Source organism: Alnus glutinosa, chromosome 7 (genome assembly GCF_958979055.1).
Source record: "Alnus glutinosa chromosome 7, dhAlnGlut1.1, whole genome shotgun sequence".
In the NCBI taxonomy this organism is placed as follows: Eukaryota; Viridiplantae; Streptophyta; class Magnoliopsida; order Fagales; family Betulaceae; genus Alnus; species Alnus glutinosa.
In genome coordinates, this window is record NC_084892.1 from 222,631 (window position 1) to 238,186 (window position 15,556).

Sequence of the window (15,556 nt, forward strand, 5' to 3'; positions counted from 1 at the left end):
TTTATTTATTTTTTGGCTAAATCAAAGCTAGCTTAAAATTTGAATTTCAAGAATACCCGAAAATGTTTATTAAATAAATTTCCATTGGCAGGCCCAGCCCTCAAGTGGGAGAGTGAGACCCACCACCAACAGAGCTCCCCCGCTTCTCCAACGGTCAACACCTCCTTAACCGTCTCCGTTCGGTAATTTCTCCCAAAACTTTAACATTGAAGGCGACACCGTTTTGGACCTTTCCTTTTCCCTTCGTTTAAACTTCGTGGACCCTGTAGAGAAACCCTAGAAGAAGAAGAAGAGGAGGAGAAGCAATGGCAATCGCACGAACCGGAGTGTACGTCGACGACTATTTAGAGTGTAAGGCTCTCCGAGACTCCTCTAATTTTTCCAAATTTTTTCTCAAATTTAATTTCGCCTAAAAAGAAACTTTTGGAGATTTCCACAGACGCAAGCACGTTACCCGCTGAGCTTCAGAGGCTCCTCAATACCATCCGAGAACTCGACGAACGCTCCCAATGTAATGCGCTCATTCTTCTACTTTTCTAATTTTCCAATATCTTATTATTATTATTTTATCATTTTGTGTTTGTTGTTGAAAATTTTGATTTTTTTGGGGGTGAAAGCGACGATAAACCAGACGAGGCAGCAGACCAAGTACTGCTTGGGATTTGCTTCACAGAGCTCAAAGAAAGGGAATAATCATAATAACAATAATAATTACTATTATAGTAATAATAATTATAATAACCATCAAGAAGACGAGGCAGCGATTGAGAAAATGCGAAAGGATATTGAGACAAATCAGGATAATGCGTTGAGTTTATGCACCGAGAAGGTTTTGTTAGCTCGGCAAGCTTATGACCTGGTAGGCTTCTTTCATTGTTATTAGCTTTTATGCATTGCTCAAACAATGTTGTGTGTTATCACGGTTTTATTTTATAATTGGTGCAAAGGATTAATGAGTTTTGATGGTAAGGTTTTTGTGCTTTTCTCAACATACTTTTTTTTTTTGATAAGTAACACATACGAAATGGAAACATACTTGGAGTGTGCATAGTTCATGAATAGGGAATGGTTTTGCTTTTCTATTAGAATTTGTTCAAATATGTGGTATTTGAGGTTGAAAGAGGAATCACAATCGAGCAATGCGTGCTTGAGGTGTAAGGGCTCTAGGATTACCTTGTTTATAAGTATTATAGCAAATAATAAAAGTGATTATGGGAAAGGTTTCTCTAAAGCCTTCTTTTTTTAATAAGTAATCGAGATGTCATTAAAAGTGTAAGGCGCCTTTAGGTACACACGATCTCTAAAGCCTTCTTAAAGTAAAAGGTTTACCACATCATTGCAACTAATAAGTTTTTCAAAAACATATAAAAGGTTCCATTAGGGACAATGTTACCAATATCAGAACTATAAATGGAAAATGTTGGTGAATAAGTCACTTCATTGTATGTTCACACCCATCTGTGATTTAAATGCTTGATGACTATTCAATTTGAGGTTCATTTTTCCATACCACATCATTCTAACAAATATGGGCGCCCCAAATACTTGTCAAACGAATAATCTTGTGTTGAAATTCTGTTAGTCGCCTCTATGGTTGCTCTCTGAAGGTTTTTTTTCATGTATTATATAACTTTATGGAGAGGTTCTCATTTAAAACTTTAGTTATGGGGAACTTCAAATGGGAAAGAAATGTGAGAATTAGTGGTATAGAGATGGTAGCCAAGCAAAACAAGATCATAGAGGTGCTATGCAATTATCTTAGACTCATATGTCTCCTTTAATTTACATAAAGAAATTAACAAAATCCTTTTCAATAGAATGTATGCAGAGATAAATTCACGGATGAATAAAGCTGAGTTATGATAATGGTAATCATAAGTCTGCTTAGGGATGTAATCTAGCCGAGCCGAGCCGAGTCGAGTTTGAAGATTTCAAGACTGACTCATTTATGAGTCGAGCTTGAATTCGAGCCGAGCTATAAATTGCATGTTCAAGCTCGGCTCGTTTAAAACTCGAGCGAGCTCGAGCTCAAGCTCGAGTTCGTTGAAAATGACATTCGAGCCGAGCCGGGTTACTGGACAAGCTCGGCTCAATTAGAGCTCGATGTAGACTATTAAATTTTTCAATGAGTAATTAAAGCAGAATTCAAACCCAAGTTTATGAATAACCTCTATGCATTTATTAATAACAAAAATATATAATATGTAACTATATAAGGCATATTATAAAATATAGTACATAACTATAGTTTATAAGTAACAAATTAACAATATGTTATTATATATAAGTAGAGAGTATAAACTATGGTATATGTATAACGTGAACAAATAGTAAGTCTAATATATTCTATATAACTAAATAACTAAAATATATGTATAATATATAACTATTGTTAACCATGTGTGATGTGATATTTGTGTTTATATATATATACATATGCTAACTATTTAATATTGTTATATTGTTATATACTAACTATTAATAACTTAATATGTTAATTTAACATACTAAATATTGTTATCAAAGTATTATAATTAATATGTAATACTATATATATTATACTACATTTACTATTTACTAATATATATGTAAGATATGAACGAGCTAACGAGTTGAACTAACGAGCCAGGCGAGCGATCCGGTCGAGCTTTAAACGAGCTGAGCTCGCGAGCCCCTATCGAGTTTTGTCGAGCGAGTCGGGTATGTATCACTTACTAATCGAGCGGGTTTCTACAGTAACGATCGAGTTTCTACAGTATCGAGCTCGAGTTCGGATCAGGCTAAACCGAGCGGGTATTGAGCAAGCTGTCGAACGGACTGGTTTATTTACATCCCTAAGTCTGCTTGTTGCATCTAGAACAACCCTAAATATACATCTAGCAATTGTCAATGGTTACATGTACGTATCTTCTTCATAATTGGACATGTACAACCCAGAATGTAGCCACAATGAACACAAGCAGCCTGTTTAGCTTCTCCAAACCCTATCCCAATGATCATCAAAACCAGTATAGGTATATTTCCGTTGAATTCCTTTCTTCTTCTTCTTTTTTCAAGATATTCTCTGAATCTCCATGATATCATTTTGATGTTTTGCCAGTTTAGCTTCCTACATATGTTCAAAATTTCTTCCAACTTCTTGTTGTATGCGTTTTTTTTTTACTGTGTTTAAGTTTTGGTTTTGGACTTCGTTGAGTTTCACATTATTGCATATAAATAATTTTGCTTTGTAGTTCCTACAACCTCTTCTCCTTGGCTAAACCAGTTATATCATACCACTGTTATAACATTAGTTCAAGCGCTATATTGCATAACCCAGAGCCAGTTTTGTGGTTTCTTTTTAACCAGCATCTTATTTTCTTTTTTTTTTTGGTGGGCTCCCTAGGGGGGTTGGGGACCTGGATGTTAAGTAAAACTGCAACTTCATACATTGTGGGTTTTCAACATCCTCTCTCTTATAACTAGAGCTTACAGAGTACCTTGTGGTTTGCATTTGCTTCAGATAGATAGCCATGTAAAAAGACTGGATGAGGACCTGAACAACTTTGCTGAAGATCTAAAGCAAGGTAGGTGAACTCTACTGTTATCATCATGTCTTGTGTGATTTTGAAAGTTTTGTCTCAGTATATGAAACTATTAGAAGATTGTAGCTTATTAAATGATTATCTACCTTACGTTTTCTGCTTTTCCTTTTTCCAATTTTGTCAGAAGGAAAAATAGCACCAGATGAACCAGCAACTCTCCCTGCATTACCTATTGTCCCTAAAAGTGAAAAACGCAAGCCTCTCTATGGAACACCTCAATCAAAAAGGCTGGATTATAGGGAGAGGGATTGGGATCGGGAGCGTGATAGGGATTTTGAGCTCATGCCTCCTCCAGGAAGCCATAAAAAGGATTTTGCTGCCCCCATGGACGTCGATCAACCTATAGATCCGAATGAACCCACATACTGTGTCTGTCATCAGGTCCTGATTTCTGGTTCCAACTTTTTCATTTTTGAAAATGGAGGCTCTTGTTTAGATTGTTTCTGGATTTTTCAGTTATGATTCAACTGCTTTTATTTGTTTGCTAAAGTGCTATAATTATCTGGATCTTTTAGGTATCATTTGGAGATATGATTGCCTGTGACAATGAAAATGTGAGTCTTATTTTCTTCCTTATCTATATTTTTGTGTGGTTGTCTGGTTATAATATGTCTTATGGCTTATTTGTATTTAGATTGCAGTTACGAATTAGATATAAAAGTTTACTAACCAGAGCCAATAAGAAGTCTCAGCCATAGCTACTTGAAAAAAATTTGTTGACAATGTTTGTGGAATTCATATAGGATATATATATCAGAGATCTTACAAAACATATCATAACTGCATGTGTGAAATCCACATAAATTGAAGACATTTAATAGTGGGTTAACTACTACTAAACCATTTTTCTCATTTGATTATCTTTTAATATTATTATTGGCACCACTATAGAATGAAAGGAACTTGGGATATCTGAAAATTGACACCTTGTAGTTTCTGGTTTGTTTTTCTCTGCATGAGGAATGCTGCTTGCACTTTCTACATAACCATATAAACAAATTATTTCAGGAATCTATCACTTTGTGTACTTTAAATTTTCCTCCGAGTATAAATGCATATTTCTGTCACTGGATCCAAAATAATTTATAATTGTTTCATAAGCTTCTTTTACAATGATATAATTAGCAGTAACAGTTTATAGTTTCTGTGTCATATCATTGTTGTTTTCTGGATACTTGTATGGATTAGCTGACTTTTAATAAGTTGACAGTGCCAAGGAGGTGAATGGTTCCATTACTCGTGTGTCGGGCTGACGCCAGAGACAAGGTTCAAAGGAAAATGGTATTGTCCAACCTGCAGACAGTTACCGCATTGTCAATGATATTGGAAGATTGGACCTGCTTGGTTAATTGCTTATTTTTGTTGTTTTAAGTACCTCTTTCAGAGGAAAACAAGTGGGGAAATGTTAATAATACCAGGAAATTTTAGATTATGGAAAATTTGGATGATTTGTCACCATTCAATCTGCATAATGTTTCTGATTCAGATTGGAGATTGACTGAATCTACAGGTGAATACATTCCTCTCCCTTCCCGTGAGACTTACCATCTAGATTTGACAAGGTTGTTGGGCCTTTGCGCGCTATGGGCCGTGGACCAACAACTAGGGGCATTGGCGGTCATTTCGCCCTTTAAGATTTATCCATTGATTCCATTCCTTTTTTGGTCCATATTCTCTTGTCAGATCCTATGAGTATAAAAGAAAAAGGGGCGGGAAACGAAATTTTTGGCGCGAGCTGTTACGAAATAGGTTTGTAGCCTAATGGCATAACTGCCCTCAACACTCCCTCTTGGCCTCTCTCTAGGCCCGAGATGAAAGAAATTTTTTTTTTTTTTTCCCCTACGGGTCAGTGATAATTTTCACAATGGAATGTTCATATCCTCATATTATATTTTAGATAAGGTTATGATGAAACTACAATCCATAATTTTTATATAATTAAATTCATATAGTAGTACCATAAGTTGTTTATATTTTTGTGACAACCTAAGCGTTTCACTATTTTTTGTATAGGAATTAATTTTGAGTGTGAAGCTCCAAATAATATGTGAAGATGGCTTTGACCTCAAACAATGCTATACAATTATGCAAGCGATGATCCAAATGCAAATATCTGATACATTCAGCTATTTAATCATATAATTTCACTCGGCTAATGTGGAAAATAATGGATTATAAGAATGGTTTACCATAATTATAATTTTTCTGAATTGCAACCAATTATATTCATTTTTTTTCTAATTAATTATATTCTTACTGAGCAGAAAATATATCCTATTAACACAAAATAGAGCAACAAATTTACCATTTGAAGTTAAAAAGAAAATCAAAAGACGAGCGGGTTGTCAATTAGAAATCCACGAGGGGCGTTATCGTCCACTAAAATAGTCAGGAGTGGGACCCGGTTGGAAAGGGGATAGCGGTGGGATTTGTAAGAAAGATTTTGAAATTGACGGGAAGAAGTAATAAAATCAGGCAGAACAGGAAACCTAATCAGACAGGCCCCCATAAACACGCTACTTACTATGACTATCAGTGCATCCCAAATCCTACGCCCCAAATCACTTCCCTCTCTCTCACCACTCTTTTCTTCTCATTTCTTGGTTGGTTGTGGCCTGCAGCCTGTGGGTTCTAAATTCTTGCATTTTCTGATTTCCATTCCATGTGAAGCAGATTCCTGAACTATTTCTCTTTTTGGGATATCTCTGTTTCTCTACATAAGACACAGATCATAGAGCGTTCGAAGCACGCCCATCAACACAAAGAAGAAAAAGAAGCAGACGGAAGGGCAAAAGATTACGCTTCCTCTTTGTAGGCACCCTCTCTGTTCTTGCAACTTTATATTTTGTGCTCTTCGTATTTTTTATACGTTACTATAGATCGAAATGTGAGATACCCACATGCTCTTTCGAGTTCTTATTCTGCTTTAGCCAAGAAAAAATTGAGAAACAGGTAATTTTGTTTTGTTATTTTAACCATAGAAGAAATGCCCTTTTCATTTTCTTCGTCGAAGAGTATTCTTTTGGTTACTGGAAGAATTTGACACAGAAGGCTATAATGTAGTTTCAAATTTGTAGATCTTTGTTTGTTTTCGGGCCCAAGAAAAAGTCGGAACTTTCAAAATCATGATTAGATATCTTTATTTTATTATTTTATTTTCCACGTTCCATGCTTCAATTCATCTATTTCACATACGTTAGCGATTTGTCGATGTTAATCTTGGAAGAAGGAAAGAAATTTGTCAAGAAAACATATTTCACCCGTTGTATTTGGCAAACGAGAAAGATTGGCAATTTCAGTGTCCACTGTTTTTCGATGGTACACTCTTCAAGTGTTAATTGTAAAAGAGTTTTTATTGATATCGGTCCATATAGAGACCGGCCAAATTTGACAGTCAAACACCCACTACTCCTGCCGCAATAAATCAGTAATCTTCCCAGTGAAGTATTGGATTCAGGTGCCTCTACGCTCTTAATCACGAACAGGACTGAAATCTTCCACAAAAACCTTCAAAGATTTGATCTTTTAGTCCTTTTTACATTTAACTGAAGATTTTTGGAAAATTTTTCTGAGTAGATTATCTCAAATGGTTTGATTCCATGTAAATAGTTTCACTGACATTTTTCTTGGATTGTTTTAGGTCAACAATGGGAAGGAATCTTAGCCCAATACTACGGCGAGAGTTGGCAAATCTTGACAAAGACGCTGACAGTCGTAAATCAGCAATGAAAACACTGAAATCCTATGTGAAAGATTTGGACTCCAAGACAATTCCACTTTTTCTTGCCCAAGTTTCCGAAAACAAGGGAACTGGTTCTTTGTCTGGGGAGTGCACAATTTCGCTGTATGAAGTTCTTGCCCGTGTTCACGGTGTCAAAATTGTTCCTTTGATAGACAGCATCATGTCATGCATAATCTCGACCTTAGCTTCGAGTGCAGGATCTTTTCCTCTTCAACAGGCTTGTTCGAAGGTGGTTCCGGCCATTGCACGATATGGGATCGACCCAACTACCCCAGAAGACAAGAGGAGGCATATAATACATTCTCTCTGTAGGCCTCTTTCTGATTCTCTCTTGGGTTCTCAAGAGTGCCTGACTTCGGGGGCTGCCCTTTGCTTAAAGGCTCTTGTGGATTCGGATAATTGGAGGTTTGCTTCAGATGATATGGTTAATAAGGTTTGTCAAAATGTCGCTGGTGCTTTAGAAGAGAAGTCCACTCAGACCAATTCACATATGGGTCTGGTGATGGCTTTGGCAAAGCGTAATGGTTTAATTGTTGAAGCATATGCAAGACTGTTAATACAGTCTGGTTTGCAGATATTGACTGCTGGGGTTGCTGAGGGGAATTCCCAGAAACGGTTGTTAGCTATACAAATGGTGAATTTCCTGATGAGGAGTTTGGATGCCAGGAGCATATTCTCTGAGCTTGAGTTGATTATTCAGGAGATGGAGAATTGCCAATCTGATAGGATGGCTTATGTCAGAGGTGCTGCTTTTGAAGCTCTGCAAACTGCAAGGAGAATAGCTGGCATGAAGGGGTCAAATGTTGAGAATGGTCCCGATTCAATCAATGGATCAAATTTTATTCGGAGAGAGCGTAGTAGAAGGGATTTATGGAGAGCTGGTGATAGATCTCCTTCATCTGTGTCGCCTGAATCACAGACTCTCGATTCCTTCCTTGGATATGAGTCATTAGTTGAGTCGCCCATTTCAATGACGCAGGTTTCTCAGAATTCGGAGTATGATCAGAGAAGTGTGAACAGGAAGCTTTGGAGTTTTGAGAATGGAGGGGTTGATGTGTCTCTCAAGGATGGTTTGTTCTCAGAGGCTGTTCGTGGAAGTCCCATGTCTAATACACACACTGGGAATGATGAATTTGCTTGTAATGGAGGACATTACACACAGGAATTTGCAGGGTTCTTGCACAGAAATCCTAGGAATGGAATTTCAAAAAGCACTACAACTAGTCCCCTGGTATGCTGATCATACATTTTATCATGATTTTCTGTTTGTGTTTGTTTCTATCTTGAAGAAATTGTAGCCGATGGTTTTTTGGTAAAAAATGAAATTGTAGTTGTAGGGGAAACAGATAGCAACAACCATTTCAGCCGACATGCGTATTTTTTATTTTCCAATGGATTTACATCTTTCATTAATGGAAATTTTTTGATGTAGTAAGTAATAGCTCTGGTTGTTCGCTGTTCAAAAATTCTTGTTTAGGCAGTTCATATCATCTATACATAATGTTTTGATCTAAGATTTCAATTCTTCCGTGTTTCAGCAGTAGTATATTGTTCCACGGAGCTAAGGTCCAAAATATGGAAGAAAGAGGTGTTTCCACGCTTTCATTCTAGGCTTTTCAAGTATAACGTCAAATTTATACTGAAAAAAGTAATGGGAGCAAGGGGATAAATAGTTGATTTGTCATATTTTTTTAGTTAGAACAGAAACTGTAGTGCCTAAGATTTAGAATTGATGGACACTTTCAAATTTCTGGTATCATTCGGTAACTTTAAATATTAGTATTGTTTAACAAGAAGACATTCCATCTGCACTCCTGAAAGTAGTAATTTAATTTCTCCATAGTCTTTTGTTTGTTTGAAACTTTGCTTTTCCTGTGAATTTGGTTTCCAGCTGATTAAAGCTGCCGATGTTGCAATAGTATTGTAAGTCGTGTCCTTGTCCTCTGTTGTGCTTCTAATTGAAGCTTTCATTTACTGATTTTGGCCATTAACATATTGCCACTTCCTCTTTTTTGTGCTTCAGAGGTCGCGCACTCAGATTAATGTTGACAACGTCAAGATCTTTAGGACTCCGAGGAAGCTCATTTGCTCTCTGCAGGATCCAAATGATAGTAACTCGGACTTTTCTGTGAAACAAGCTAGAAGATTCAGAAGTCTATCCTCGAGCAATATTGAGTGGAGCCCGACTGCCAAATATGACCAAAATGGTTGTTCACATGATATGAACTGCAATGGCAAAGAAAATGGAAGCATATATGCCAATGGTGAGGAGTTCCAAGGTGGCCCTGAATCAGTTTCATCAACCGATGACATTCTTACTGATGCTGATTTGCATGTGCCCCAAGAAGCGGTTCCCGAAGATAAAACTGAAGCTCAGAGGGTCAGCCTTCAAAAGCCTCGTCAAAAGACTACTTCAAAATTTGTTTGTGGCCTCTTTTTTGTTTTGTTGGCAGTATTTACTCCACTACTTTGGATCAATGACCAGGATGAAGGCTACTATCTCGTTCCAACTTAATGTGCTCCTTATCATGTTCATGTGATAATAGTAAATCAGGGCTATGACTGATGGTGAAAATCTTTTTCAAAGTCTGATTTTTTTACTGGAGGATTCTATGCAAGTTCTGTAACAATATGTTTTAAGTATTCAATCATCCAAATCTTTTAGTGTTGTGTTCTTGACGACCATTGTTTTTGTGCTTCATTGCTTTTAAATTTGTGGTTGAATCCCAATACTTGCCTGATATTAAGTGTACTCTAAGAGAGTAAGAGACATCAGCACTATAAGAACTAATCTCAATAGGCCACAAGACTCAGAAATGTGGAGCATCATTCCTTCCAAGCACATAAAGAGACAAATAGGAGTAAACATTGGGGTATTTTTTTCATAATATTTTCTTTTAGACAGGCATTTGATATGATTCGTAGAGAAAATACAGCACAAAAGCCGTCTTTTCAATGGTTGATAGCTACAAGAAATACGATTTCTTTCATTTCCACTCCCCAATAGTAACCTTAGATCGCTGCTACAGATAAGCACAAAGTCATGCACCCTTTGATACTGCCTGCAAATAACATGGAAGCAATGGCATGCTTATACACAATTTAGAGATTTGGGTTGTGCAACTGCTGCCCACCTCTCCATTGTTCTTCAGGACCCACGATTATTGGTTTAAGCACTGCTGATTGGCCAACACATACATAAGAATACGTGCTGTAATATTCATATCTTGAGCCAGGACTGAACATGTATAGTTCATCAAATCCATCCCTTCCCACCACCACTGAGTTTCTTCTACCCTGTTCCATGATAAAGGTCAGAGAGGAAACAGGAAGAAAATGGTTCGTTTTTGTAAAAAAGATCACCAACAACTATGTGGATCAGTGGATGTCCTCCTTATCAATAGTGTGCAAAAACAAAGTCCTCGTATTTTTTTTTTAGTGTAAGAGTATCAATTCTGCAGCAATTTACAGGGAGATGTTAGAATTTGGTTATTGTAAGAAAAGTACCCTGTCAATGACTGTGAAATTCCGAGGTGCACTGGTGTATATCAGACTCAATTCTTCTGTTAAGTGCTTGTAGTTGTCATCTTCTTCACCCGCCATTTCCTCTTCCCCTTCTCTTTGGCTGCTTTCCGCTGCCTCATCCGTGTTTCCATTTCTTGTACCCCAGCCACACAAAGGTCCTACCCGTGCCACTTGACCCCATAATTGGCCAAAACCAGATTCATTTTTCTGGCCGAAGTCCGGAGGAATTATTCCAAAATTTGTCAAAAATGGTGGCCTGTTGAAGAAATTTGACCCTTCTAACCCGATTGCGTAAGTTGCGTCAGGCGTGCTCACTGTCAAATGGCTTACAATGGACCCCCTCAGTTGCAGCAATGAAGGCTTTGAGTTCGAGACCACAAGCTCTGAGCTTAAGATATCCTCTTGGAGAGTCACAATGTATTTTACTTCAACCGTGTTCTCTAAGTCCCTGCTTATCAGCTCTACCTGCATTCGACCAGTTCATATTCTTTCACTGAGAATTTATCTATAACAGAAGACTGAGGGTCGTTTCGGTTAGCGATTTTAAAACGTGTGATCTAAAAATAGCAACTTTGGAATTTGAAAACGCAATTTTAAAAAACCCAATTAAGAACTCGCATTTTTAAAAACGATCACTTTATTTACGATTTAAAAATACAGACTTTTTTACATTTTCAAATCATAATTTTTTAAAAATACACTCTCAAATGATACATTTTTTTGATATATAGTTTAAAATCGTACTTTTGAATAGTGAAATCGCAGCGTGAAACACACTCTAAGTGAAAATAGCTTCAAATAAATTAAAGTTTGGTTTACTCCTATCTTATCAAAAAGTTTCCTCCATCTTACGAACATGAACTCCAGACTATAAAATTATACACACACCTGAATAGATTCTTGAGCATTGCCTTTTACACCAAGAAGAGTCCAATTTCGTGGAGACCATGAAACTTGGCCGTCACTAGAACAATCAAGAGCTAAAGACACCCCTCCTTGAATGACAGCTCCACCATTCTCCCCCTTAGAGACTGATGTGTGCAGCAGTTCAATCGTGCCGCCATGCCACATGGGAGTCTTGTAGGATGTAATCAAGCCACTTGGCAACATCAAGGTGGCGGTGCTTCCATTATCCAATCTCATCTTGGCAACGCAGCTATCACCAATGCCTTCAAAGGTGACACCATGGCCACTGAATTCTCCCTCCAAGTAGTCCACGTTGATGGGTTGGTAGGGGATTGAAGCCACTGCTGGCAGTGGGAATTCTCTCTTGCTGTTGTTGTAGTGAGCAAAACGACAAGGCTGGGATGAAACCCAATATTGTTTAGCAGGTGGTGTAGTGGATATGGGAATGAAATTGGGTGAGAATAGTGAACTGCAAGCCATGGTCTTATGGCAGGCGCTTCCATGGGGATTACCTTTATATATTCATATTATGGAAAGAAAGACAGTGGGGGTCATCTTATCCTCATTGGCTTGAGGCCAAAAAGAATGCATTAAGCTTGCAAGTGGATAATATAACAGTGTTACTGGCTGCCTTCTTTTACCTTTTCTTTTGCTCAGATTTTTTTTTTTTTTGTCAAATTCTGGATTAACCTCTTGACCCCACAAATAATGCCTACTTGTAATGAATTTTGAAGAGTGAATTTCCTCCATCAACATGAAGTGTTGATAAGGTGTAATTTTGATTGAAAATAAAAGGAAAAATATTCAGAATCCTCATGTGTTTTTATTTTTATTTTTATTTTTTGGTCAGATTTTGCCTTCTAAACCAAATTAAATGGGTGGCTCGCGGCCTCTCTCTTTTTTTAAAAAAAAAAAAAAAGAAAAGGGAATGACATAATAATATTTTTACATCATTTTTAGAGGAAAAAAAATGAGGGGAAAATTGATAGAAGTCTTAGATTTAAACCTTCGTAAATTGAAGTTTTAAATTGGTCAAATTGAAAACTGAGATTTTAAAAACAAAATTTAGAAAAACACAGGGAAAGTTTGGAATATTTTACAAAAATGAAATGTAAATGTGAGAGCAACCTCACCCTCTAATTGATGTTCATCAAGTACCTCTTATACAAGAGTTGGATTTGATGAGGGGCTATTTGACCCACCAAAACTCAATAGGCCATTTAATTTACATTTAAAGCATTCTATAAGTTAAATGTAGTGCCTTCTCCAAGTTTATTTCCTACATTATACAATCAGCACAGAACCTGAACTTGGTATTTACAAGCACAAGTGAGGAACTTAGTTGTGTTTGGGCACAACTTTGCAATTTGCAAGGGAATTTTTGTAAAGAATAACAACTCAAAATCCTTTGAAAGTTGGTATTACAAATTATCATGCTCAATAACCTGTGCCCCCCTCCAATCTTCACCGGGTTTCACAATCACAGGCACTAGCATTGAAGCAGGGCCAGTGCAGATAAAGTACTCCTTCCCATACTTGTCTGACAAGGAACCTGGGCTGCATAAATATATGTCTTCAAAACCCATCCGTATCACTCTGAAGAACAGCTCACGCCCCTATATTATAGGAATCAAGTAGAACCAAACAAAAAATGTGAGTTTACCATGAAAGCTAGATATTTGCTATAAATGCATCAGGGCCAAGTTTATTTCTTTCCCCAGATTCCTAAAACTTGTTAACTTTCCATTGCACCCCAAGTTTTTAATCAATGCTCAATATTCATTACAGATATACTATTTGTTATAGCCTTTCCTGGATTAAAAGTGGAAAATCATGGTTACCTGATCAAGTGCTTCATATTTTGAAGGTGGGGTGTTGAAAAATGCCTTCAATCTCTCTTCAGGAGGGGCAGCATAAACTCGGCTGAGCTTGTTTTTCAGAATGGTGAAAGGCACATCTTGTTGAGTCCAGGTCCCCGGTTTCTCTTCAGCCTCAGAACCAAAAGAGAACCATCCGGGAGATTCGGTTTTCATTGCTTCAGCAGGAGATAAAATTTCAAAAGGAGAGGACAGAGGAGGGTGTGAGCAGTAAGAACAGCTCTGAAGACCTTGAATGGCTGCTCCACCTCGTTTTTTGAATTTCAAATGGCTCAGTATAGCATTGTTTAAACTCACTGCCTTTCGGCCATTGTTCTTTACTATAACAGCTGTTGCCATGCTTAGCGGATAGAGTGAGACAACATAGGTAATATCAAGTGTTCCACTAGTACAGCTCAACTCAACCTGCAACAGAGAAGAACAAAGAAAAAATGGGGAAAAAGATATTTTCTTCTCAAAATTCTAGAATTTCTGGACAATCTTCATCGCAATTTACATCTTATATGTAAAATACAGAGTAATGATTAGCTCTTCTTCATGTTGGAGAAACCCCAGAAACAACTTCCAATAATGCCTTTTTTTCTCTTAACTCCACTAAATTAGAACCAACCAATGAATAATTTGGAGAAATCATCGACTGTGATGAAGTATGTGTCATCTCAATTGCCATATGACAAACAAGTTTAGGACTAATGCCTCCTCACCAGACCCCCCATCCTTTCCCCCAATCTTTTCATAGTTCTGCTTTATTGCCATTGAATTTTGCAAAACTAAGTCAATAAACTTGTAAAGATATTGCTGAATGGAAAACTGGATAACTGAGAGAGTAGTATTTCACCAGTTTGAAGAAAAATGGGTTTAGAATAGGAATATGGATAAACTAGTACCTGAAGAGCATCAATTGCATCCGAATCAACATCTTTAACAGTCCATTCAGAAGTTGAGAGAAGTGGTTTCCCTTTAGAACCAGGCTCGGATAGATCATTGATGACCAAGCCAATCCCACCCTTGGCTTTGGTAGAGTCTGCTCCACCAGCTGGGAGTGTATAAAGAACCTCCTCAAAGCCATCATCTTTCCAGTAGACTTTTGGCTTGTATGAAGTGACATGGGCATCGGGTATTCGAAGCCTTGTGGAGCTGCCATTTCTAACTGTCAGCTCCACAACTGGAACATTGTTAGACTCCAAGAACTTGATGCCTTTCCGGCCAAATTTCTCATCAAGAGTCTCTGGAATGGAAAGGGTGGTTGCAGGAGATGAAGTGGCCCTTATTACGTTTGCTTTAGGGGGAGAGAAGGGAAGAAGAGAAGCCATGGGGAAGAAGAAAGAAACTCTTTAACAGCTTCCACACATGACACACCCCACTGACTAGTCTGCTAGCCTCATCCTTATACTCCCAAATCTTTTGTTTGCTTTTGTGTTTTGGCTTTATATATACTATGCATTTTCTCTCCTTTTTTTTTTTTTCTCCAAAATGTTAATTTTCTATTTAAGTACTAATATTATTTTTTCCCAGGGAAAAATGAAATAAAAATTATGTTAGTTTTCTATTCAGGTATATCATCATTATTTGAATGAAAATAAAAATAAAAATTTTGCCAAGTGTTTCTACATCCAATATCGAAGCTAAGGGTAAATTGCATTTCCCACCTTAATTAAGCAAGAGGTCAACTGCAATGTCCACCTAAACATTGAATTAGAGAAATCAGCCTCCTTGTGAGTTGCACTGCCCCCAAACATTAAAATAAAGACTATCAACTTCTCATTATACTAAACCTTTAAATTTTCGTACGTACATATCACTTGATAAAACTTTTTTGCTAATATCTACTATATACCAAAGTTTGAGTAATACTAGAAACTATATTTTTATTTTATAATATTCACGTGGCAGTTCTAACCAATTATTATTATTATTATTAT

At 37.1% G+C, this 15,556-nt stretch overlaps 4 protein-coding genes across 4 annotated transcripts; 2 read left to right on the forward strand and 2 right to left on the reverse strand.

Annotated features, from left to right (window-relative positions):
• Positions 1 to 110: 110 nt before the first annotated feature.
• LOC133872339 (PHD finger protein ING2) lies at positions 111 to 5,047 on the forward strand. Its single transcript, XM_062309829.1, has 7 exons — positions 111 to 351; positions 440 to 511; positions 618 to 859; positions 3,503 to 3,566; positions 3,709 to 3,965; positions 4,100 to 4,138; positions 4,795 to 5,047. The coding sequence occupies exons 1-7, from the start codon at positions 306 to 308 to the stop codon at positions 4,903 to 4,905; spliced, it is 831 nt and encodes a 276-aa protein (XP_062165813.1). The 5' UTR covers positions 111 to 305; the 3' UTR covers positions 4,906 to 5,047.
• Positions 5,048 to 6,095: 1,048 nt separating this feature from the next.
• Positions 6,096 to 10,005, forward strand: LOC133873886 (protein SINE1). Its single transcript, XM_062311679.1, has 3 exons — positions 6,096 to 6,395; positions 7,225 to 8,557; positions 9,350 to 10,005. The coding sequence occupies exons 2-3, from the start codon at positions 7,232 to 7,234 to the stop codon at positions 9,839 to 9,841; spliced, it is 1,818 nt and encodes a 605-aa protein (XP_062167663.1). The 5' UTR covers positions 6,096 to 6,395; positions 7,225 to 7,231; the 3' UTR covers positions 9,842 to 10,005.
• A 177-nt stretch (positions 10,006 to 10,182) lies between these two features.
• On the reverse strand, positions 10,183 to 12,281 carry LOC133873887 (protein NDH-DEPENDENT CYCLIC ELECTRON FLOW 5). Its single transcript, XM_062311680.1, has 3 exons — positions 11,740 to 12,281; positions 10,834 to 11,316; positions 10,183 to 10,623 (listed from the first exon to the last, which is right to left on the reverse strand). The coding sequence occupies exons 1-3, from the start codon at positions 12,235 to 12,237 to the stop codon at positions 10,429 to 10,431; spliced, it is 1,176 nt and encodes a 391-aa protein (XP_062167664.1). The 5' UTR covers positions 12,238 to 12,281; the 3' UTR covers positions 10,183 to 10,428.
• Positions 12,282 to 12,867: 586 nt separating this feature from the next.
• LOC133873598 (photosynthetic NDH subunit of subcomplex B 2, chloroplastic) lies at positions 12,868 to 15,023 on the reverse strand. Its single transcript, XM_062311330.1, has 3 exons — positions 14,522 to 15,023; positions 13,599 to 14,039; positions 12,868 to 13,373 (listed from the first exon to the last, which is right to left on the reverse strand). The coding sequence occupies exons 1-3, from the start codon at positions 14,945 to 14,947 to the stop codon at positions 13,179 to 13,181; spliced, it is 1,062 nt and encodes a 353-aa protein (XP_062167314.1). The 5' UTR covers positions 14,948 to 15,023; the 3' UTR covers positions 12,868 to 13,178.
• Between the last annotated feature and the right edge of the window lie 533 nt (positions 15,024 to 15,556).

What these genes read in the sequence shown, in the direction of transcription:
- LOC133873886 (XM_062311679.1), top strand. Translation starts at nt 7,232, where the DNA reads ATGGGAAGGAATCTTAGCCCAATACTACGGCGAGAGTTGGCAAATCTT. An exon ending in GCACTACAACTAGTCCCCTG is followed by an intron (nt 8,558 to 9,349) that starts GTATGCTGATCA and finishes TTTGTGCTTCAG; the next exon opens with AGGTCGCGCACTCAGATTAA.
- LOC133873598 (XM_062311330.1), bottom strand. Translation starts at nt 14,947, where the DNA reads ATGGCTTCTCTTCTTCCCTTCTCTCCCCCTAAAGCAAACGTAATAAGG. An exon ending in ATGCAATTGATGCTCTTCAG is followed by an intron (nt 14,040 to 14,521) that starts GTACTAGTTTAT and finishes TCTCTGTTGCAG; the next exon opens with GTTGAGTTGAGCTGTACTAG. An exon ending in AATATGAAGCACTTGATCAG is followed by an intron (nt 13,374 to 13,598) that starts GTAACCATGATT and finishes CCTATAATATAG; the next exon opens with GGGCGTGAGCTGTTCTTCAG.
- LOC133873887 (XM_062311680.1), bottom strand. Translation starts at nt 12,237, where the DNA reads ATGGCTTGCAGTTCACTATTCTCACCCAATTTCATTCCCATATCCACT. An exon ending in ATGCTCAAGAATCTATTCAG is followed by an intron (nt 11,317 to 11,739) that starts GTGTGTGTATAA and finishes GGTCGAATGCAG; the next exon opens with GTAGAGCTGATAAGCAGGGA. An exon ending in ATTTCACAGTCATTGACAGG is followed by an intron (nt 10,624 to 10,833) that starts GTACTTTTCTTA and finishes ATCATGGAACAG; the next exon opens with GGTAGAAGAAACTCAGTGGT.
- LOC133872339 (XM_062309829.1), top strand. Translation starts at nt 306, where the DNA reads ATGGCAATCGCACGAACCGGAGTGTACGTCGACGACTATTTAGAGT. An exon ending in CGTCGACGACTATTTAGAGT is followed by an intron (nt 352 to 439) that starts GTAAGGCTCTCC and finishes AGATTTCCACAG; the next exon opens with ACGCAAGCACGTTACCCGCT. An exon ending in CTCGGCAAGCTTATGACCTG is followed by an intron (nt 860 to 3,502) that starts GTAGGCTTCTTT and finishes CATTTGCTTCAG; the next exon opens with ATAGATAGCCATGTAAAAAG.